A 24,806-nucleotide genomic window follows, 5' to 3' on the forward strand; every position below is an offset into this window, starting at 1 on the left:
AAGAAGCGCACTTGTTGTTTTACATTATTAAGAACTGATAAAGCTAACCACCCACTTTCTTGAGGGGAGATCCACCATCAAAACAAGCATTTTTTCCATTCCAGCATAAGAATTTCTTTTTAAGGATTAAACACATTTGGATATGGTACCTATGGGTCTTGGCATGCTTTGGTGATTTTAGAAGCTTGATCTTGACAATTTGCAGAGGGCAAAATAATTCAGTCTCTGGAAATTACAGACTCCAAAGTCTTTAAACAGTCCAAACTCTTCATTACTTCCTTATACAATGCTAATTCCTTTAAACAGACATTAATGAAATTGGGGAAAAAAAAAATATTTGATGAGAAAAAAGATTCCACATTAAAAGCCTACAGAGATAATCAGACAAATTATTAAGAATGCATAATGTTTACAAGGAAATTATATGTCTACTGAGGAAAACAAGGCACTCAGCTAAAGCAGAACCTTACTTTTGTCATCTGTAGGCATATAGTGATGCGTCTGAGCACATTTACCTGGACTATTCCAACATAACTCTTACAGCTTGAAACTCAAAAGTAAGGTGACTATCTAATAAGAAAGAAACATTCTAGGACGAGTTCTCATGGTAATATGGTGTAGTGTAATGCTGGTTTTTTGTGTTTTGTTTTTTTGTTTTAATTATGTGATTTTAAACTGAAAATAGCAGAGTTGTATATGAGTAGATATGTATGTTTTAGCTATGCATGAGGCTGTGGCATTCACTTATTGCAGTGAAGAGAAAGCCTATTCTAAGTTAAACGAGCAAACAAACAAACAAAAAGCAGGAAAAAAAAAAGGAAAAAAAATATCAGTATAAATAACTAAATCATAAATTATATGTAAGCGTGCTAGAGGAGATGCTGAGAGCCTCATAAGATCTTAGAAGTGATACTTGTTTCCATGAATCTCAGATAAAACAGAATTGCCAGAGTTACCTCAACTAAAATATTATACAATATGTTCACACATCAGCTTCAGTTGCAGCAGGTCCAGGACCTGAAGTGAAAGAGACTGAAAGAAACAGGAAAGAAAGAGATCACTCTGAATCAGCAACAGAACAAAATATACATAATTATCTCCTCCCATTCAAACTTCTCTGGTACACAAGACTATGAGATTTCCATCATTTCACATTTTTTCTCTCTCCCACAGAAAAACGAAATCTTTGGGTTAATTCAGTAACTATTTTCTTAATTGCCCAAGATTTCTTTTATTATGTTTCCATTCCTACTGTGTGTACAGTGAAAACATCCAGAAATATCCAGAAGAGATCTGGATCAGAAGATAACCAGAAAAGTTTAATGGGCAGCAAACTCAATTCACTATGGAAGACATAAAAAAGTTAGAATATCTTAAGCTCCTCTTTATTATCTTAATTTGCGTTGCAAGTGCACAACGTAACAATACATTTTAATGGTTATAAGGATTTATTCTTCAGGCTGGACAGAAGCTTAAGCAGAGTCAGAAGCGGTTCGTGCTTTAAGACACATGCAGGCTATACAGATATACCTGGCCACATACTGACCCGCCCCGGAACCGCGTGCTCGCTGCACTGCCGCCCGCCCGGATCTCTTTGGCAGTAGCACCGTGCGGACGGTGGCCGTAGAGAGAACGCGTTCGCAATGGTGCGTGATGGTGCGGGGTGTGTGGGTGCGAGCGGTCCTTCCTGCCGGGAGCAGCTCGATGCGGGAAGGCGGTACCGCCGGCTGCTAAGCACGGGACCGGGGGGAGGAGGGGGGAAAGGCCCGCAGCGGCTCGGCCCGGCTAATTCGCGATCGTGTAAGACTTTCCGGTAGCAGGCAGAGGGCTCGTGTCGTGCTCGTATCGCCTTTAGTGTAAATAGCTTCTTCTTTATATCCAGTCTTAATCCTCCCTCGCTTAGTTTGAAACTCTTTCCCCTTGTCCTGTGCCCTGCTTGTCCCGTTCTTTCACATAGCCCTCCCCTTTGGATACCGACAGGCCACTCTCAGGTTACCTCTCCAGCCTTCTCCAGGCTGCACAGCCCCAGCTCTCAGCCTGTCTTCAAGGAAGTGTTCCATCTCTGGGATCATTTCTGTGGCCCTCATCTGGATGTGCTCCAGCAGATCTGCCTCTTTCCTTACTGAGGACCCCACATCTGGACATAGATGATGTACATGCATGAGCTTTTAGGTCTTCACTTGGCACGTGTTCCTATCTTCTCTTTAAAGTTTTATTTCATTTATTTTCAGCCAAAATTGCAAAAAACCAAAGGAGGGAAGCAAGAGAAAAAAGCTGTCCATCCTTACAGTAGGAAAGCTGCACAACTCGCTAGGGAAGCACACAAAAAGGATAAGAAAGAGAAGTAAGTACTGGGTAAACTTACATACATGCTGAAGGACAGTGTGTGTTTTAGCTGGGAATGTTGGTGAAAAGAGACTGGTACAATAAAGCTTTTATTTTAAAGATCTGTATAACAGTGCTAGGCTGTGTGAAATGACATAATTACTGTAAGACAGAATAATACAAAGATGATAACAGATATTCAAAAGGTTATTTATAGGGAAAAACTCACCAATATGGACACCTTCTCTGGGAAATGCTGAGGCAATCTCCACCAGGGAGCAGTCTCCAAGAGATGCTGCCACAGTGGTGGTCAGCCCATAAATGAGGTCTAGAGGAGGTGGAGTCAGGCTCTACCCCTTCTGGGAGCACAGCTAAATTACTCTCACCTGTGCTCCCACAGTTGACCTGACACTTGCCTCAGCTGATTAATCGGAGGTTCAGGCTGTGATTACCAATTTCCCATACAACTATATACACAAAATCTTGAAGTATGTAGTTCAACTACTGCATTTTTGCATTTTAAGCAAGGTTTTTGCATTGCAAGTGAGTATTTTGCTTACTGTAGTCTCAATGGCATTGTGCTAGTGACATCAAATGAAGCTTAGTCACCTGGCTTGACTTTACTCCAAGTTTTACGTGGGCCTACCTTCTTGTGCTGAATTCATTGAAAACAACCTCACTGGTATCTGCCCCAGCCAGCAGGAGCTTTCTAAGTGAACCTAATATTTGACACCTTTTGGATGATGTTTTGCTGTTTCATGGCAAGTTCAGTTTTCTTTTAGCTTTCATTTCCCCTTCTGCAGAAGGAAGAGATAGCTATACAGGACTTGCATTCAATTTCCAGTCTGTCTCAGCTTGGTCTCTCTCATGCATAGACCAGCTCCTTGAACACTGATTCGCTACGATTGTGTACAAAGCTCTTCAAGTGAACTTCAGGCATTTTCTGTCAAGGTATAATTTGGAAGGACCACGAACACTAAACAAAAATACTTAAATGTCTGAAGATGTTGCACTGGGAGCTCCTGGTACAGTTAAAATGTTCCTCAGAGTCTGTGCAACTTTTATGGTTGGGGATGGATGTACAGCCTTACACAGCACAAATATGTACCTTTTTGTACCTGGGAAGGGGCCCTTTACAAGCACAACTATGTCACATTGCCTCAGCAGAGCTGCTACAAGAGTTTACAAGCAGCACATGTAGAAATTCCTGCAGTTTTTTAGCATGCAAGAAGTCTTCCCTGCTGCTTTATATTGTCTGTGCTGTCTGACTGCTGGTTTCAACTGAGTGCTATTAGTGATCATAAATGTTTTCTTAAGTGCTAAATTGACTACCTCGTCCCTTAGATAAACTCTTCTTGGCTCTTAACTGCCACTTAGAGAGCTTAATCATGAAAGGTAACCAAATCATATTTGATTTTCATTGCTTACATCTGCTTCTTCGCTGAAAGCAAAAATGTACACAAAACACTCAGTGTGTAAAGGATGTTGTGATTATTCATTGTGATGTGGCACACTTAATCAGATCTTCTTCTGATTTGTTTGTGTGGGTAGAATTATTCTGATGTAGACACCAGTACTAAGAAATTCTTGTTTAAGTGCTTTGTTTGTTTCTGTTTAGAACAGAAAGAAGCAGAAAATAATAATAATAAACAATCTACCTCCTACTGGAATTGGCATTCTCCCATTTGTTTTACCATTTAGTTACTTTTCATCATGAAAAAGTTCATTTTGTAAACGTAATTGCTTTTTAACAAGGAATTTCACATAAAGGAAATAAAATTATTTATAAAAGGATTTATTTCCTTTTTAAGAGACTTAACAGCAAAATTAGCCTTTCTGCTCTTTTGAAGTGCAGTAAAAGGAGCTGGTCATAGCAGTATTCTTCCAAGTGAAACAGACAGACCCCTTTTGATATGTGTAATGGGTTAACCTGAGGAAAAGGCACCATTTTATGGAAAACCGTTAAGTACTGGCTGCCCAGCCGGCTAATTAAGGGTGTTTCAACCAAGTCAGTGAAAAAGCAGCTGCTTCCTCCTTAATTCTGTTAAATATCAGGGAAGCCTAGTGTCTTCAGAGAATGTCTCAGTTTAAGATTAGAAAGAGTAGAGGGCTTTCTTCTCCCTTAAGCTCTCTTTGTTTTGAATGCTAAAAGCTTTTTATTTTTATTTTTTAATAAGCAGACATGCTGAACAGTTCAAGATTAGAGGATGTAGATTGCTGTCTTAGGCTCTGTGTCTTGATTGCTGCCTTTTCCAAGCTTTCTTACTGTTTCAGGTGCAAGTTCTTTAATCTGATGGTAATCAATATAACCCTTTGTTTCTCATACAGAAACTATTCTGCCAGAAGTAGTGTGTCAACATGGGCCATCCAAAGCTTATTGTTATAGCAGAGTGTTCTGTCTATAAATTCTGTGTCCAAACAAATGAATTACCCATTGTTACCTGCACATGCAATTTCAGTTTTACAGTGTGACACTGGGGAAGATGGAAGGAGAAATTCTCTAAGTTACAGAAGTCTTTGATCGCCTCTGTCATCCAAATAGTCTTCAATGCGAGCATGCGCAGTGAAGTATGAAGGAAATAATAAGCTTGTCCAGAAACTTTATCTGTCCTACAAAAGACCAGCCCTTATCGTAATAAGGTGTGACAGACCAATTGGTTTGAGAAAATTGACTGCAGTCTTCAGCCAACTTGTCCACTTGAATCACACTTTTTTCTTCCCTGTGTTGCTCTTCACACAATATCTACTAAACCTCAAGAAAACCTTTCATCATCCTTTTCCATAATCAGTGTCTAAACGTATCATTTACTTTTTTTCTTTCATTCAGAGTTAAGAGCTTGCTGCAAGATTGAAATCCTGCCCTTATCTTCTCTTCCCCTTGAGTAAAAGATGTTACTCATTGTGTGGAAGGAGATGAGAGGAACTGTCTTTGCCTTGCCTTATTTGATTCGCTTCCCTGTTTTTTTCTAGCAGGTGTTGAGGTAATGCTCTTAGGAAAAGTACAGTGAGGCAGTAACTGATCATATCCTCTCGTATTTCTCATACTGAGATAAGTTGTGTACTCCTTAATAAAGAAGGCTTTTCTGCCAGAAAATAAGCCTGATTATGTACATAATTGCCTAGACAAAAAAGTGATCCATTGAGCACTGCAGGTCCAAATGGTGGCTTTTAGTGTTGTAAACCATAAATAGATGGTGTTATTTATGATTTGAATGAGAGAGCTTTTCTTGATGGCATTGTAGTTTTCTCCATGGCAACTCATTGCAGATGTGCTTGGCTCGCTTTGCTGCCATGCCATATTCACAGCTGAGACTGCTGGTGTGCAGCTCTACTGCATGGAAATACAAATCCTTTCCATGCACACTGTGACCTGTCAAAACTCCATGCTGTGTGCTGTAAGCCCTCCATGGGATATCAACCATAATTATCTTGAAGAAATCTCCTACAGCAGAATTTTACAGCTCACTTCTAATCTTAATCCTTTTTCCTTTGTTTTTACAAAGTCTCATTCAGATCTGTCCTTTAACCCTGATGTCATTTCTGGTTAAACATTAAATTTCATTAGCCAGACAGCTTTTTGCAGGTATGATAACACTCATCCTGCTTATTTGTCTCCTGTATGTTTTTTACTTTAAAAAATCTTATCCTAGATGCTGTGGCATCTGTAACAGTTGAGAAGAAAAAGCAGCTTCCCATTAATGTGTTAGTGAAAATCTTAGCAACTTGGAGGCGCATTGGTTTGTATGTGGCTTTCAGGAACTTTTCAGAGAATAAAATACTAGTTGAAAAAGCGAATCTTTATTTTAGTAGTGTAGGTTAATGGCCAAGTGAGCTAAGTATTCTGGTTTCTAGGAAGCAGGACTTTCTCTTTTGATCTGAATATGTTTTTTTTAACAGATGAAATATTTTTGTCCACTAAGTTACTTCAGTGAAATGCTCATTAGATTCCACAGAGTACGAAGAATTTAATACAGAAGCACGTAGCTTTGAACTGTCTTGAACTTTGATAGTTGGCCTTTCAAAATATATCCTTATTTTATTCATGAGCGATTTTCTTATTAAATAACAGAAAAAGTCTTAATAATATATCAAGTCCTTGAATATATATGGTGAACATGCAAATATACTTTTTTCCAGCAGCAAATTTTATACTTATCCCAGCTGTCAATTCCATTCCTTTCTGGAAGTAAAGTGAAATTCGACAACATTCCTTGCTGCAAAATGAGTTTGAGAGCTCCAGGACTAAATGCAAAAGGCCTGTTAGAAAACTTGTTGTCTCTGAGAACTTCTTAGTAGGACAGGAACTGATCCCAAGCTGAATTGTGTAAACACATCCTACACAATACAGAAGGCTTCATTATCCTACCGCATACTGAGGTGGAGTGAAAAATACTTTCAGATTAATTTTCTTTATAGTTTGTATTTTAAGAAATGAACTCTTAGTTTCATTTTCTTAACACATTAACTTCTCACTTAAGTGTTTTACTGTTCACTAAGCACTAGCTTTAATTATTTAGAAGTTTATTAAATAGTAGTATGATGCTTTGTTGTTCTACATTTGGCAGATATTTCTGTTTGTAATTTTACCTTGACTTTCATCTAAGTAATATTTTTTTTTTTTTAAGAAGGAAAATGAAGATAACTATTTGCACTGTACTCTTTCCTGGCTAACATGTTTGTTTTCTTCCGTTAGGTTGAAGACTGAGAAAGCTTTACGTTTGAGTATTATTGGTGAGCAGAAACGTTTATTACCAAATACATTACACAACTTTCTATGATATAATTTTGTTACTCCCTTTATAGCTGTTCCAATTGGAGTGTCTTTCTCTATAATCTGACTCTATAATTGTAGGATAGACGTTGTAGATTTGCTGAAGTACCCAACACATTCTCTGAAGTAGTACATAGAGGAGCTGAAATTCAGTTTTTGACCAAAGATTGGGCTTTACAGAAAGATTACATAAAGATTAAGCTTGTTTATAACGGGTCAATGTAAACCAACCATCTGCTTTTGAATATATATATTTATTGCAATTGTCTCCATGGTTTTCATAAATGTTTGGTAAAGAAGGCTATAGATACTGATAAACAGACATTCTGTGCTCTGAAGTAAATAGAAGACTTCAAGACACAATATGTAATACTTCTTTTTAATTCAGTCTGTTTAAAAATTGTGGTAACTGGAACTCTTGTTCAGACTTTGTTCTACTGTGATTTCTTTTTCTTTGTTTTCCTTACTTGCAATCTTAAGTAATTAAGCCAATGATATTTTAGACTCGCATTTCCAGTGTTTTACATTAAAGCATCAAAACTCTTTTCCATAAGGAAGATAATGTTTCTATTATCAATGCCTTCATACCCAGCCAGATCTTTATGATGCCATTCAGGTTTATTTCAGAAACTGAAGAACTTTAATCTTTCCTGGTGCTACCATAATGATATAATTAACATTAACTTCATTCTTGTAGGAGAAAAACTGCAATGGTTCCAGAGTCACCTTGACCCCAATAAAACTGACTACACAAAGAAGGAAGCTTGTGAACTAATTGAAGAGTAAGTCTGGGTTTAAAAGAGAGCTGAAGAGCTTTATTTGCCTTTAAAAATAATGTTCTTAAATAAGGTCTCTATAGCGACTCAGGGGTTCCTTGGTATATAAGCCTGTTAATTATACCAAGTAGTTAATCTTGTTAAAATTGAAGATTCAGCAATTAAAACTTAGGGGTTTTGCAGAGCAGATGTGAAAGTTTCATTGAAACTGTTTGAACACAAAAGCAAATTAAATAAAAGAAAAACACAACACCTTTCTGAAAGCAGCAGATGATCCAGATGTTGTTCTAAATGGAACCCCTACCTAGTAGATTAAACTTATTTCTATTAGATTCGAACCATATCTGACTCATTTTGAAAATAAGATTGGCAAAATATCTTCTTAGATTGTCAGAGTAATTGGTCTGAAAAAATTTCATGGTTGCATTTAGCATAAATGAATTGTATTTCTTTCAGATATATGGAACGATTCAGTGCTGAGTTGGAGCAGATTGAATTACGAAACAGTATTAGAGGTAGACAGGGAAGACAGCATGGATCAAGGGAAGCCATCATCAGGCAGACCATGGAACGTGAAAGACAGCTCTATGAAGGCTATGGGATAGGTATGTAAAAGCATTAGAAATAATACTGTGGTCGTGCTTCTCTTCCAACTAACAAGGCCAAAATCAAAGTAACATTTTTAAGTATTGGAAGTTTTTCACTCCTCAAAGGAGTTAACTAACTGCTAGGTATTTATGGCGTACCTTACAGAGAATCATAGAATCACAAGGTTGGAAAGGACCTACAAGATCATCTAGTCCAACTGTCCTCCCATTACCACTGCTACCACTTGCAACAGTTCACCAGCTGGACTTAACTCCTCTTACTACAATCTGTTGCTGGGCACAGCCCTCTAGCCAAAGAAGGGTATACCTGTCCAGGCCACGGGCAGCCAGTTTCCCGTTAGAGGCAAGTGATGAACTTTGCATTAATGCTAAAGTATTATGCAAAGTCAGTCAGTCCAGCTAGTGAAAGTAAGTGGCTAATCAAAATTGCTTAGATACAAAGGACAGCAGGGTTTGGATTGTGTGTCATATTTCCCTTTCCACTTTATTTTATTTTACCAATAAAGTAAATGAACATTCTCAAAATATTAGAAGCATTATATAGGAATTCAGGAATATCTGTATGACTTAATGCCAAATGGAAAACCATACTGTTTACTTAGAAGACAGAAAAAGCCATAGGAAAATAGATGCTATGAATGTTATCAAATAACTCAGATATACCATTTTTCCTTTGTTGCCTTGTGGAAAGCTGACAAAACAAGTAAGACTAGATAGAAAGACATCAAATGCACAAGCACAACATAAAAATGAAGAAGAATCCAGAAATATTGTAAGCAAAATTGGAGGTTATTATAGTATTAGTAAGTAAAGCATTCAGAGACCACAGTGCAACTTCATATATTAAATATGCTCTCAAATTATTCATTATTTGTTAGAACAGCTGCTGCAGGTTTTGCTCTCTGTCTAGGGCAGTATTCATTCACAGAAAATAGTGCTGCTAAATACTGTAATTACAGATTGGGGATAAATGGGAATCAGCTGAAAGCGGCTTTTATGCTTCTACGTAATTATTGTCACTGAAAGCTGTAACGCGAGGAGCTTTTGTAACAGTATTTGTTGAGGTTTTACACCCATTCCTGAATTCAGTTCTTGTAGATGCACTTTTGCTATGAACAAGCAACACGATATGAATTGTTTATATTGAAGAAATGATCGTAGAAATTGATGTACATATCAGATACATGTAAATGGAGAAATAATTACTTCTTGCTGGCTGTTTACAAAAGTGATTGATAGATATCCAAAAGCACAGTAAGTCTTAGTGTTGGGGGAAAAAAAAGGGTATCTACACAAGGAACATTTGGTTCAGTCTCTGTTAGCAGTTCCTTATCACTCCTTTATTCCTTAGATGCATCTAAATCAGTTTTACTGCTGTTTTCCTCCTTATGTATCACCATTTGTGTCAAATCTGGTCATATGTATTTGTAGGAAAGCTACTGAAAGGGAATCCTAAAGCATTATGTGGCCTGTGCTTGGAACTCAGCGTTAGTACACTTTCTGTTGGAAAGCATCAGAATTATTTCATCTGAAGATTGTACATTTTTGATTATCTGTTTCTATTTAACTGGCGTGCTCTTACAATAGCATAGTAGTCCTGGGGAAGAACAGCCTTTAAGGCTTAATGTGCCACTTTTCTTAGTCTATTCTTGAAACTTCAGGATATAAGGAAATTGATTTTAATTTAAATGGAAGTTGTATCACTAGCATGTATCTACTAGTGTACCTGCAACACTGATAGCTGTTCTCTGTAACAATCATTATCATGGGCAGAAATTATACTACACATTTCAATCAAAGAGAAGCAGGGATATACTAATATATAAATCTAATGCAGTAATTTAACAAAACTTAATTATAAATAAGCCAGCTTCTTGAGAAGATTTGAGAAGATTAGATACACTTGATTTTTTATTGTATAGAGAATGAGGTTCAGTGCAGTGGAGTTTGCAGCAGACTCCATTACTTTCTAAACTCCTTCAATGAGAGAAACAAGCCTAGGTGCAGCTAGAATCAATCCCAAACTCAGTGTTTTATGTATAAGGGATCATATGTGCACAGTCAGTCTAATATAACCTTAGCAAAGCTAACAGTTTAAAACAAACTATTAATCACTATGGGTCTGTATCAGAAAGATGTCTTGACGCTGAGGTATAAGGGGTCTCCACAGTAGCTGTAACTTGAAGAAGTATTCCTTTTTAAGGGGAAAATCACCTGTAATCTACTATTACCTCAGTCCTCTTCCTTACAGTCTTCCGTCTGAGAGGCCAAGCCAAAGGAGGAAGTTGAGGGGAAGGCATGCCAACATGGTTCTGTAACTGAATGGTTCATCATTTAAAGAGCATCTACAGTTTCTGGTGTCTTTTTACCTTTTTAATCTCAGACTGCAAGATCATTTTTTGACTTCATGGTTTCTCTGTATGATAGTTCTAAAGAATATTATACATATACTGCTTATATTCTCTGTCAAGGGCAGTGACGTTTCAGTTCTGAGATTTAGGTAAGTCTCTTGTGCAGTTCTTCATTTTTGGAGAGAGAATAGTGCTGTGAAAAATGATTTTTTTATGAGAATGTACTTCTGGAAGGAAATGAAATATTTCAGGAGACTGTCACACACCATGATTCCACTTGGTAGAAAGTAGTGCTGTGAGACAACACTCTGACACTGGGATTGCATCCTCTACCTGCTTTTTCTCTGGTTATGTTTTAGAAAGTCTCCAGTTCAAGCATGTCCACAGAGGCAGAATTGTTCAGACCAACAGCTGAGAGCAGTTGACTCCCAGTGCTCATAGGAACTAGAAGTAATCTGTTCTGGTGTTTCTTCATCCAATCAGTTACAAAGGAGATGACTTACCAGTATTTCTCCAAAGTTCTGTTAGAAATTAAGCTCAGTGCCTTGTCACAAAATGGTGTTTAGGACTCCCATCCTCATGATAAAACTTGAGAGCTAGCACAGTTTGTTCTTCCTCAGAAAAAAATCAGTAAAACAAAGTAGCTGAGAGTGTCAGAAAAGTGGAAAAAAATACTTACATTTTTTACTGCCTTTTCATTGCTGCAAATAAGTTGCTGAATACTTCATGATAGAAATGCCAGACGGTATCTGTTCCCTGAAATACTTCCTTCATTTCTTTTCCACTAGCTTTTATGCTCTGTTTCTCTATCTGCCATTTTTTTTCTCCCATTTTTATCTCAGTTAACTCTGGTGATTTAACGTTTTTAAAGCAAATTAAGTTCAGAAATGAACCAAAGGAATTGGGTATATGTTTCTTTGCTTTGCTGTACTCAGCTGTGATTTCTATCACTATTCCTGTTTACCAAGAAGCATTCTGCAAAAGTCAAAGTCATTGGTATCAAGATTTGTTGCATACATTATTAGTCATCAGCTAACTTTGTAACCCAATGTAAAGGGAAAAGATATTATTCTGAATTGCAAAGACTGTCTGGCCACAAAGATAAGTGGTAGGTATCATCATTCTACATTCTGTAGCAAAACCATCCATAGTCCTGCACTGATAGCATCATCCGATTTATTTTTGTAAGACCCAAGAGCACTGATAGATGAACAAAGGCATAACTGTATGTTCAGGACTTGCTGAAGGACAATGTAAGATGTACCTAAAACATTATATTTTTAAGAGCTAAAATAGTAAAGTGGATTAAACATTTCAGAGGTAGCAAGCAGCCTTTCTTCTTGCAGGCTGTGAAACCTACAGTATAAAATACTGCCCATGAACAGTCTATTTTAACTATACGATTTATTTTACATTTTAAAAAAAAAGATTCAAGACTTCTAAATGTCTATAAGTTAGCGATGATGATATTAAGCATGGGTCGTATACAATATTTTGGGCTTGGCCGAGAAGAAAATGGCACTGAATCAAAGCAAAGCAGTGTAGGCCTTCTAGGTAAAATTCTGCATGAGTTACAAGTAACACATCTGGTAGGAACATTATAGATTCCCAGGGAGCAAAAAAAGAGAAATAAAAGTAAAAATCTGTGCCATAAGGAACTGTGCTTTTTGCCATCTTTCTTTTTTACTACCAAAGGTAATAAAGATTTGCAGTCAGCATATTTCTCTCAAAGTTGGTTTGGGAAAGATACTTCAACTTTATGAAAATGTTCTGCCTAAAGAACAATCAGTGTACATTTCTATTTTACTTAGAGGAACACTGGTTCATGAGAAGAGATGGGTGTCAACATTCTTTATAAATATTACATTGCATGTAGTGAAGCATTTGACAGTCATTTCAGCAACAAGAAGCTTCCCAATAGCAGGAGTGGTTTTTGGAGCACGTCTAACAGCAGCTGTTCTTTGCTTTCAGACTGTCTCATTGCAGGTGGAAGGAAGTAGTACTATATTCAAAAACCCAATAACATGTTCTGTTCAAGCACCTGAGAAGTTACTGTATTCTGAGTGTTTATATACGCATACAAATAGTTTTCTACATGGTAAATGTTGAGAAGCACATTGAAGCGCTTGTTAGGTTTGCTCCCTCAGACTGATGGTACTTTCCTAACTCCATTACTGATCTGTCTTGCTTACAGCAGTGACTTAAGTGCTTTGAAATTATTTTTCTATAGATGTTTCAAAATACATACAGAAACCTTAGTACTGCCTAATTAGCAGTGGTACTTGTGTATTTAGGATGCTTTTGGAATTAAGCTTTCTTACTGTTTTCATAGTTCTGCTGAGCAGAATTATCTTTTTATTATGTGAATGAATGTTAAAAACTACTCACAGCTTGATTTTGGTTGAGGATTCTGGCAACTCTTTTAGAACAAATAATAACTTAATTATCTTTCTGGTTTATTTGTTGGCCTTTTTTTAAATGCAAACTTTAAATGCTTACTTTTGCACTATTTCTCAGATATGTGACTTAAGAGAAGATCAAGCTCTTCGTATAATAATATCTTAGAATTGAATTCTCAGTGATTGCTGCATTTGAATTCTGGAGTAGTTCATTAGTATAATTTTACTGCCAATGAGAGGTCTTCCTATTTATGTATTTCTCTAGGAGCTTTCTAGTATGACTCCTTATTCTCATCCTGTGAAAGACTACGTCCAGCCCTTAGTTCACTTTTCTTTCTTTGAAATGAGACTCACTTGAATAATATAGCACATCTAATAGAATTCAATTTCACTTCCTTTAGAAATCCCAGACATTGTGAACAGCAAACACCTTAAATTTTTCAGGTAAGTTTTTTGTAATCCCAATACTAAACTGTTTGTGCAACACACTGTGTTTGAATTTGACATATTGTATGTCTTTTTTCTTAAGAAATAATATATGGAGACTGCTAAAGAGTCTGTCATTTGCAAAACTAGACAAGGTGTGATGTTTCTAATTTTGCAATTCTTAGCTGTTATAGGCTAAGTATTAGTGACAGCTAATCAGTAAGACATTGGAGGGGTTAGAAAGTTTCAACAGTTAGTGTTTTGTTTCTGTAACTTAAGTATCTCTTCTTGGCTATTCTCAGAGAATGTTTTTTGTCCACCTGAGCTGTTTGCTGATCTACACTAAAAGGATTAACACTCATTGTTAGTTTTTAAAGATCAAGACCTAGATTTACTGATAAATGAAAATACAGTGTAATACTGTTAATACTGTTTTCTTACCTGAAGTGTGATTTTGGATGGTAAATGTAGTTACATAACACACTAAGTTATTTATTAAATGTACTGTTAAGTAACCAAAGCAGCAAAAAATTCTTAGCCTTGGTTTCAATGAGATGCAGGTGCACCACAATCTGCAGCAGTGTTTGTTCACATATACTAGTTGAAAATCATAAGAGCATTGATGCCGTACCAGGCAATGCTTTGGAATCTGTAGAACTTGCTGCCAGTATCTCTGGGCCAGCAAGCCAACATACCTTGTTAATGGATTGAATGAACACTCCTGCTGGCAGCTCTAGCAAATGAGGTACTTTAATGGAAGATAAAAATAATAATAATAAAAAAAAGACTTACCAATGCTTATGTTGGAAGAAATTACACATGGTCATGTCTTGGAAATTGTGTGTAGCTGGAAGTCACAGTTAGAGAATATAAGAATAATGCCAGAGATCTTAAAGATAAGACCTCTGGCTGTTCTGTTTATTCATACATAGCTGACTTACCTTACTGGGATATCTAATGTAAATGTTGTTTTCTTACCTTGGTAGAACAAAACCAAGACTGTCTGTATTATAATTGGCAAATACTCTCTTTGCCCTTCAGAAAAAGCAAGTATTCTGTTAATTGAACACAGGATTTGTCTTGTGATATTTAAATGACCCCTTCATCTTCTTTGCAGTCTTCTGAAGTAATATACTTCCAGTGTGAATTAATGTGTACTAACATTTTGTGTCTCCATGAAGTCAGTCACAGAATTGTAGAATGGTTTGGGTTGGAAGGGACCTTAAACATCATCCAGTTCCAGCCCCACTGCCATGGGCAGGGATGAGTTAGATCAGATTGCCTAAAGTCATACAAAATATTAACAATCATAATTCATAATAAAGCACTTCAAGTACCTGTGATATTAGATTTGCAAATTAAGCATCCAGATGAAGTAAACTTCTTCAAGCTGCTCTTCTATTAGTTAAAAGACCATGGGTTTAATATGTTAAAGTAACTGAGGAGAGAAATAGGCTGTGATTTCTGATTCTTTGTCCAGAATGTCAAATCTGAAAGTACTTTTTTCTTCACAAAGAAGTCACAGCTGCTGTAGTGTACAAGATGAGGTAAACATGTTCATACTGCAGTTGGAGTGATAATATAATGTAGAAAAGCAGCCTCACTTGAGAGGCTCCTCACTTGAGAGCAGCCTCACTTCTGAAAAAGGTTAACTAATTCTGCTTCTCTTTCCTGCTATTTCTATTGCTGCTTTTTTTCATGACTGTTTTTGTTTTTCTTTTAAGGGAGTGGGATGGTGATCTGAAGAAGCTGCCAAACATCAAAATGAGAAAGCTGTCATATAGGGATGCTGTTTGCATTCAGTCTGAGACATCAGATACAGAAGCTGAAAAAGAACTGAATAAAACAGAAGACGTGGCATCATGAAGATTCAAGAGCTGGAACAACTGAAGGGAATTGTATGAAACTTATTTCAGTTGTCTCAGAATGAAGAATAAAGCTAGTGTTTCTAATTATATTTGCAAAGGCTTTGCTAATTGCATTTTTTATAAGCTTGCTGTGCACCTATGCTAGAGAGTGAACGTTCAGCTAGCGTATTATTGGGTTACAATTTTTGAATATAGATCAGATTCAATATTTTGTGTCCTTATGCCTCATTCTATACCTGCTCTTCAGGATGCAGTACTCTACGATAGCAAACAAATTGTTTATGTCTTGGCATCCTAACCATTTCAATGCATCTTCTCTGCTCATTGAGCAATCAGGATGCAGAAACCTGTTGGAAGTACTTTGCAGTGAGAGATCCTTGCCTTTTCCTGGTAGTTGCAAGAATATATTCATCATTTAGTACATCATTAAACAGGTACCCTGTTGAGCAGTGGGCTCAGCTGGAGACAGCTTTTATGCATCTTTTGTGGAAGTGGCTGTGGTGCCTTTAGGTGGTGCAATATTTTAATGTAGCTGTGAGAAACCAGAGAAGGGTAAAACAAAAACAGAAAACCTTTTTGTTTATATACTAAATTTCTGCACTTGGAATGTTTGTGCTGAAAAGCCTGGAGAAGGGGAACAAGAGAGAGGCTTGCCTCATGTTACACAGATGAGGTAATCGAATCTTTCCTATCAGTTTCATAATACTCTCATGCCCGTGCTTTTAAAGTCACCTATTAAGAGTCTTAATAGGGTACAGTTTCTTCTCTTCAGTTGAAAACAGGATGAATACTCTCAGGAGTTCTGCATTCTTATTCTGTTTCTTAAAAAAGAAAGCAGTTGCTTTTCTCAATTCAGCTGAATTGAGAAATATTCCTGTAAGTTCTTTGTTCTTATGAATTTGCTGTAGGAGATACCTTGAAATGCTGTTTACCTGTAAGGTTTATACATTCTAATGTGAAACTCCTTGGTTTTAATGCTTATTACAGTTGGGTTATTTTGATGGAAGACTTCTTTCTTAATTGGGTCAGATACAGCTTCACCACTTCTCTGTTTCTTTAGTGTGACCTGCAATGCTGTAATTGTTAAAACTTCAATTTCTTTAAATGTCAGGGCTCAAATGAAACATAAACAAATTCATACAAAAAGTAGTGCTTTAACATAGAAGCCAATTTGTATGTAAGAACTTTTTTTTTTTGCTGGTTTTTTTTTGTTTTTTTCAAAGGAAATGTACTTTTAAATTAGTTACACTGCAATTTGCAGCATACTTCCTTAGGTACTCTTTTATTCCTGACAGCCTTGGGGAGCCAAGATTTCTCGGAGGACCTAGATGAATTACATTCACATTTTTTCAGTAGCAGCAGAGCTGTTGTGTTCTGATTCTAGAGCCAATCATATTGATGGTCTTGGCTGGAAAGAACTAGCTGGCTTTGGTTCCAGTAGTAATTGGATTTTGGTTCACATACACTAAGCAAATAGCCATTGGCTGTTGATTCATGAAATGAAAGAGAAAAGAATACCCTTCTCAGGGATAGCTTCTTGCGGTGAATTAATTGACAGCTCTTCAGTGTTAGAAACACATTGGACTGAATTAATGGATGTGTTCACCATGGCTTTTCAGTCTGCTCTGCAATGAAATTTCTAAAGGGATGAGACTGCAAACATTTCTGGTGTGGAAAAACAAGCCTGTAGTTAAGCAGTTAGCCTTGCTTGTTACAGTATTTTCACTTTTTTTCCCTCTACCAAAGCACATGCTGATCCTTTGTGGGATGTCAGTATGTGCAATGGGATACGACAAGCCGAGAAGGCAACAAAGGCAATACATACAAATCATTTTCTACACCATTCCTAGATAGATAGTGCAAGAAATATATTTGAGAATTACATCATACACAGTTTTTTCACTGTACTGACACTGCCAGATATATGAAGTCAGAATCTCGAATCCAAAAATGTTGGACTCCAGCTTGAGGGGGGAAAAAAAAAGCCAACCAGGTGTAAAAGAGTAATTAAAAAGGATTTCTTTAATTTTCTCAGGAGAAAAGACGTTCTCCGCTTCAGGAATCTTCCCAGCTCAGTTTTCTAGTAAAGGGCAAGCAATCGTACTTCTTAAGTACACCAGATGGGCTGGTTTGATCTTAAGTGATGTATCATTACCAGCATGATATGATCCATACATCACCTTTCCGTTTTCCATTGCTAATGAGCTGTTCTGCAATTTAACCTATGGCCTTAAGCGCAGCTAGTATGAAACTCTCAAAGTCAGCTGACTACGGGAGACTTTCTGCAGTAGTCCAGCAATTGAATTCCATAAAGCTTAATTACTCAAATGGCAAATACAAACCTGTTCTCTTAAAAGAAATAGCTGAGTTTGCAAGTTACCTGTTAACAAATGAAAAATAGAACAAATTTACTAGACAATAGTGCTGTTATTACTTTAGAAACAGTCATTTACTAGAAAGATGGGTACTATGGTTAGGCTGCGGTTGGACTTGATGATCTTCAAGGTCTTTTCCAACCTGGGTAATTCTATGGTAAGAGGAATTAATAGAATGCAGCAGCATTCTATTAATAGCAGCTCTTATTCGTGCAAGTAGATTCACATGTAGTCAACTAAGACAGCAACATGCTGATTTAAAAATTTACTAAGCAACAGTACCTCTTTCTGGGTCATGAAATGGTCAGAAGTTCTTTTCCATAGATTTTTAATGAAGTATTCTTTTCCCCAACCCTCCAGCTCTAGAAATGTGCTGGCAGACCAGGAGGCAAAGCAGCACTTGAGGAAGAATCGCAAAAGCCTTTGCCAGAACTTCAGCTGATTTGCTCTTTTGACTGCTGCCTTCTTTGGGTCTCCTGGAAGCAGCACTCCTGCTTCTGAGACCTATTAAGTTTTTTGTTTGTTTATTTTTAATAAAACCATTGAAAATCTCATTATTTTCTTTTCACGTGTTGTTTGTGAGCTACCATCAAACTTCGTAGAACATGCTGATTACCTCCCAGACATAGACATGGTAGATAAAAGGAGCCATGCTTCATTCTAACCTTACATCCTCAAATAATACATTGCATAAGATCTAATGGTTGTATTAGCTATGCAACAATTCTGCTTAAAGAAATAACATGCTGTTTACTGAACTAAAGAAATCAGAACAGAGAATCCTTTGTGTCAAACAGATGGGACAGTTTCCCATACACTTCCCAAGATAGGTTATCCATCGCTAAAATAAGCCTTGGTTTATCTAACATACTTACATGTTTAATAATGATAATAATCATCTTCTGTCTTCTTTGTTTGGAATAGTGTTGATTGTTATTTGTATATAAATAACAGAAGAATACAACAAAAGAAAATTCTGTAATTCCATTAACGTAGGTTGTGAGGACAGATGGATTTCTCCAGCAGATCTCTAATGTTTTCTGTTCTCAGCCACTGCGTTAAATTGATCTGAGGTTATTTTCTGAGCACAGTATCATACATAGTGGATATGTAGTACAAAGTACTGTGGGTGAGCTACTTTTTCAGTGAGGTTTTTTGCCTTTCAGATCTTGGCTTACAGAATAGCCTCAATATTTTACTGGGGGAGTTAAGTACCATCTAGCACCCTTCTTCATGTACACAGAGTGCAAAATGAACACAAAAGTGATGCATTACTGAGTGGTGCTCTACTTGAGCAAGAGATTCTAACTCTTGTTTGTGATGCAAAAAAATGTAGCAGGCTTATACCTACAGATTCTAATAATAAACATGATAGTATTTTTGTATATGTTAACATACAATTATATATCTATTACTAGGATAGTTTTGGTTATGCTTTTCCTTCTTTTTTATACCTTGTAGAGATTCATGAACCCATATCTGATTTAAATGGTGAGCTACTGTCAGAGTAACTTTAACAAAATGACCAATCTGTTGGCCTTGGAGGTAGAGAATGGGATTTGTTAGAATACTTTCCCTGTGTTTGGATTATATCTGTAGCAGGCAGCAGCCATACAGTGACCTATTCCAGCTAGAACACTGAAGATTGGAAACTCAGCCCACCTCCTTCCCAGCTGCCAACAATTATCTGTGGTAGGTGGATGAAATCCTCTTCAGAAAACAAATGACGTAGCTTGGCTGGAACTGTTTATTGAGTTAGACAGGTACAATTAGCTTTAAACAATTTAAGTCTCTAATATTTGTCCCACTCACTTTTAAGAGTTTCTTGTGGTGGATGTTACAGAATTACATATCACCGTTCATTCCAAAGCACCGTGCTCCTAAGAAAACGTTCACCCTCCTACCCTTGCTGCAGCTGAAAGCCAGTACTACTTGTCCATTTCGCTACGGCTCTAAAAACAGATTACTATGCTGTTGAAGCCTACTCTTATGTACCTTACCCTTCACAATCTTCCTTCCCCTTTGTTTTTGTGCAGCGAGATGTTTTTCTGCCAAAGTGTGGTACCTGTACCTGGGTACCCCAGTCCAGCAGGTTCATCAGTAGTAAGTGTGAAGCTGATTATACTGTTCACCTTTCTTGCCAGAGTGTCGTGTTGCCAAAGTCATGTCCCACATGTGATGCTCTATAAAACAAACTGACAAATGTAGGATACTACAGAAATTTGGATCATTTGTTTAATACAAATACATTTTTTTTTTCACAACAATAATCAGATATATTACTTTTGTTTCCCTTCCTTTCTGTCTTTCAGTACACATTCACCCACAAAAAACATACATTTTGTTTCTTTTGCAAAAGAGAGGGAGTCGGACAAGTAACACAAACTTGTAGTTCCAAATATTATACACAGTAAAATACTTTCATCATAAAGATTCATCACATTATTAGAAATTGTAAATGGTTTGTCCTGGTGATGGGGAACTTACTATTTCTTCCTACACAATAAAAATAAGCACTGCTTTCAGATAAAGCAGTGTGCAAATGGCACAATTGGACTAGTTGATAATCTTCATAATGCTAATGATAGTCAAAAATGGTATATTTAAACCAGGTTGAAATAAACTTCATAATGCTTGTAACTTAAACCAAGAGAAGACACGTGCATGTCTACAGATTAGAAGAATCTTGTTTAAGATTTGAGCTCTCACACCAGATTACTTCCACCTGCCTTCACTGAAGCTTCACTTAAACAGGAATGCAGATCAGGCTCTTCTCAGTAATGGCAGCTTAGAACAAGGTTCAGCCCTTGGAGGATTGTAGCCAAGATAAATTCCACTGTTGGGGTGTTTGCCTGAGATGTACAGTGGCTACACAGGTAGCTTGATGCCGATCTGTATTTGATATCTCATTTCATTACAAATTATATATGTATTTCAGAACGTCTCTTAAAAGTTTCAGGATGCTGTTTTTGCAGCTTGGAAAGCTGCCCTTTTTGTGGGAAAGAGAACTGATTGGTTGATAAGCAGCTGTCTAGCATCTGAATTCGTGCACCACCGTTACTCATCACACCTGCACCTAAGGCATGTTGGTGCGATCTGCTCCTTGCCCTCTTGCAGAGGTCTCACCCTGCTACACAAACGAATTCCAAACCAGCGTGAAATCCCTGAAAGCTCTAAAAGATCCACTGCACCGAAGGAGAAGGGAATGCGTGGACTAATACTGTAATGCTTAACAGAGTTTAAACACTGTTTCAAAGCTGCTGTAATCTCTCTTGCTCCAGTGTCTCCTTCTGCTGCTTTTCCTGCAGTCCAATAAATATTTCAAAGGGAGTGGAGGAATTTCAACCAAAGCCTTCCTCCATTCTTACACTGAATTGTAAGCTCATTTGCACATATTGAGTGCCAAAATGGTGTTTTGAAGCTGGCTTTGCAAGTGGTTCTGTTGCTGACTCTTGAGTGTATTAAAAAAATAATAACAATAAAAAAGGAGCAGCAATCTTACTGGATGGTGCAGATCTGCTTTCAGAAGCCTGAAGTATTTATTTTTCTTTAATTTGAATATTATGCTTGTTCAAGAACATAACAGTGAATTAATCTCCAAGCTGTCAAAATTTGGGGCACTTTCAGTGGTGTATGACACTACAGCGGGTTAAGGATCAAGCTGCCTGAAGTAGTGAGGTCACTGCCACTTAGATGACAGCATAACATTTTCCAGTACTTATGTAATAATGCTTTTCTTTTTGTCAACCAACTGTACTGTGATTCATCAGGTATAACTGTAGACATAATTCCAAATGCATAGATGCATCTATTATGTGTCTGACTTGCTTCAGGTATCATGAGATTTACTTTTTAGTAATATGCTATTAGAAAACCACCTTAAGCATGTGCAATTATGAGGCAGTCCTTAGTAGTTGTCACTGTTTGCTACAGAACTTGTAAAGTCTTCACTGCAATAATAAACAGAAATTATTTGTGTACTCACTTATTTGATTTCAAGTGGAAACTGTTATAATTCCAATTCTGCTGGTGTACAATTAGAAAATTATTTTATATGAAGACTTAAACATTAATCCAACTCATCCGGAACAACTCTGAGCAAAAATTAATACGTACTTCAGATCTATTCAGGCACTGAGAGTTTGTGTCCTGTCTAGCCAGATGGCACTTAGTCTCAGCCACATTACACAAGTGATTCTAAAAGAGGAATACAATGCTCTGAGAAAAGATTCTCACTAATACTGCCATTTCCAGTGATCCCTGAGCCTTACACCATGAAACACAGTCACAAAGGAATACCTTACAGATGAATTCCAATACAGATTAGGCCCAGCACCCTTTGCATTTAGGAGAATGTGATGATTCTGTTATTGAACTGGAGATGTTTGAACAAGTAAAGAGGAAATTTACCATTAGAAATTGCAAAGTTTCTGTAGAAGACTAGTACATGGCAAATACAGCAAATTCCTCTTGCGAATGAACCTGTGCTTTCTTACTCTCTTTACTCTGGTTTATTTGCCTGTTTGCTTTTCTTGCTTTGCTAAATATAAAACAAAACCAACAAAAAACAACCCCAAACCTTTAAACATTACGTTTAAAATATACGTAAGTTCAAACCATATACCTGTCTAAGCCAACACGTTACTACTCCAAGACAATCCTTGCTGCCCTGTCCTGATGGTAAACATCACTGATATGAGAAGCAAATCACAAAATGTGTTCTTTACATATTACAGCCTGTTGGACACAGTGTTACATCTACATTCATTTATCTATTGCACCCTTTAATGCTATCCGCACTTCATTCTTATATGAGAATGCTCAGAACATGAAATTAACAACTGAACTGTTGAATATCTAACATTTCAAGCTTACCTGTACAGAGAGAAACCAGTGGTTTATTTCTGCAGTCAGAAAGATAAAAACTAACTTCTCAGAACAGGGGAATAAGAACTAACATTCCTTTAAGACACCTATTTATATTCTTTCATGTCTACCTTTCTCAAAGGTATCACAAATCTGACAAGCTTGAAATGAAAAAACACTTTCCATCTTCCTGATGTAATCCTTCCACAGACCTTTGCTAAGAGCAATTCACTTCTATGGTTTTGCATGCATTTTTAATTTATAGTTTTGCCTCAAAACTTTAACTTTGTGTATCCAATTTATGAAAAAAATAAATCGAATTCACTTTTACAAAACAAAATAAACAGCCGAGCTGCTGCTTTAAATACATCATTATGATTTTTCTCCTTCCTGTACTAGTTTTGTTGACAGCTGCAGTTACATATCTGTAGCCTATCAAGACACGAGTTTAAACTGGCTGGAACTGCCTACTTGTAAAAAATGCAGGCATATTCAATAGCAGTGCTACCCTTCACATGTTTCACACACCCTCAGCTGACACAGCTGCCCAAACATTCAGACTCCGCTGGAGTCACACAAACGTCTTTTACTTCATGAGGCAGAGGGAGTGCACACTGCAGTACAGCTCTTTATCCTTTGATTCTCTTAATGCATATATCTTGTATGGTACACTTTTGAAGTGTATCTTTAGGAAGGTAAATAGCAAATACAACTTTCAGTAGTAAACAGTTGAAAGGTTTGGTTTTCTTTCCTGTAAACAAAATGGTTATAGCAGGTCTGTGTCTACTATGCCCAGCCACCCAATCCTTATTTGTTAAAAAATAATAATAATAATCTCACCACATTAGTTTGGCATTGTCTGTTTAACCTGTTCTCTATTGCACTTTCTACACTTCCACTTTCACTACACTTGCTGACTAGCTGAGAAACTACTTCACAAATGGTCACATTCCATACAGTAACAAGTTGCTTTGCTGGATCCATTTTCCTCATAGGGATTTGATTTTTGTGTTTTTACTCAAAAAAATGCACAGTCGTTTCTACTCTCTTTCAGCATTTGTAGTGTAGAAAACACTATGCCTTATTCTGCAAGGAAGAAACAATGCTGTCTCTGTCAAACTGGCATGACCTCAGATGTCATTTCTTCAGCTGCCAGCTGAGAGTTTGTACCTGTCTGTGCTACTGGCACCACCACTGCATCCTTCATGTCTGAGCTCTGAGTGCACGAAGAGTTCTTCTCCTCCAGTTTTTTGGCGGTGTCTGGGCAGTTCTGAACAAAGATCACTCTGTTGTAGGCTTTCAGCCTGCGCCACAGCTGAACATAAACTTTACACTGCACGTACATGAAGACGAGGCCTCCTGTGAAACCAATGGCCACCACGACGAGTTTTGTCCAAAACGGCCATTCGAGGACACCTCGGAAATAAAACATCTACATTTATTACCATGGTTAAACAATGCACATCAAGTACTGAATATCAGTAAAATGTTTTGAAAAGAAGCCAGTTGCTGAACATTCCCAAATACAAGTACGGTCCTGTGGCAATTTTTGCTAAAGGGGACAGCAGCTGTTCCCCATAGCTAGAATGACAGACAAGGCACTGCACCTGACTCCCACTTCTGATTTCTCCACAATTTGGTCAGATAAGAAATTGAGGCACAATCACAAGAGGTGCATTATGCTTGATACAGCCAGACTAAACAAACCCCAACATGTTTAGCCCTGTGTGTTTACTTAACCAAGAATACAAATACCACAACTGAGAGGTTACTGAACACCTAAAAATACTATGCACATCTTCACCAACAATTATTTTTATATAATCCTAGAAACATTGCAGTGTTACAGTACCTGGGACGACAACATTTACAGTGTTTCTACCCAATTCCAGCTTCAGTTTGAATCCAGGGTACAGTAAAAAACATTGTGGAAATATCTCAATTTCCTGATCTGTCTTCTTTGCCTTCCTTTCTTTCCCGCTATTCTGTTTGTACAACCTCCAGAATTCACCAGTGTCAAAAAGATGCAGTAAAACATCAT

At 37.2% G+C, this 24,806-nt stretch overlaps 2 protein-coding genes across 9 annotated transcripts in view; one reads left to right on the forward strand and one right to left on the reverse strand.

Annotated features, from left to right (window-relative positions):
* Positions 1 to 1,545: 1,545 nt before the first annotated feature.
* TMA16 (translation machinery associated 16 homolog) lies at positions 1,546 to 18,453 on the forward strand. Of its 2 annotated transcripts, XM_015860936.2 has the most exons (8): positions 1,555 to 1,646; positions 2,232 to 2,344; positions 7,019 to 7,056; positions 7,794 to 7,878; positions 8,329 to 8,477; positions 13,632 to 13,674; positions 15,381 to 15,554; positions 18,260 to 18,453. In XM_015860936.2, the coding sequence occupies exons 1-7, from the start codon at positions 1,644 to 1,646 to the stop codon at positions 15,520 to 15,522; spliced, it is 573 nt and encodes a 190-aa protein (XP_015716422.1). In that variant the 5' UTR covers positions 1,555 to 1,643; the 3' UTR covers positions 15,523 to 15,554; positions 18,260 to 18,453. The 2 variants fall into 2 exon arrangements, with proteins under 2 accessions (XP_015716421.1, XP_015716422.1); XM_015860935.2 differs by lacking the exon at positions 18,260 to 18,453 and having other exon boundaries at positions 1,546 to 1,646; positions 15,381 to 15,621.
* A 1,179-nt stretch (positions 18,454 to 19,632) lies between these two features.
* The window catches only part of MARCHF1 (membrane associated ring-CH-type finger 1), a 195,752-nt gene continuing 190,578 nt past the window's right edge, over positions 19,633 to 24,806 (reverse strand). For 6 of the 7 annotated variants that reach the window (XM_015860933.2, XM_015860932.2, XM_032443960.1 and 3 more), the window contains one exon: positions 19,633 to 24,181. In XM_015860933.2, the coding sequence (XP_015716419.1) occupies positions 23,880 to 24,181 (302 nt within the window). In that variant the 3' untranslated portion in view covers positions 19,633 to 23,879. The remainder of the gene's footprint in view (positions 24,182 to 24,806) is intronic. The other variant, XM_015860934.2, reaches the window with a different exon arrangement.

Source organism: Coturnix japonica, chromosome 4 (assembly GCF_001577835.2).
Source record: "Coturnix japonica isolate 7356 chromosome 4, Coturnix japonica 2.1, whole genome shotgun sequence".
In the NCBI taxonomy this organism is placed as follows: Eukaryota; Metazoa; Chordata; class Aves; order Galliformes; family Phasianidae; genus Coturnix; species Coturnix japonica.

Excerpts from the sequence above, each read along its gene's own strand:
- TMA16 (XM_015860935.2), top strand. Across the intron at positions 2,345-7,018 it reads AAAAAGGATAAGAAAGAGAA|GTTGAAGACTGAGAAAGCTT; the intron begins GTAAGTACTGGG and ends TTCTTCCGTTAG. Across the intron at positions 13,675-15,380 it reads AAACACCTTAAATTTTTCAG|GGAGTGGGATGGTGATCTGA; the intron begins GTAAGTTTTTTG and ends TTTTCTTTTAAG.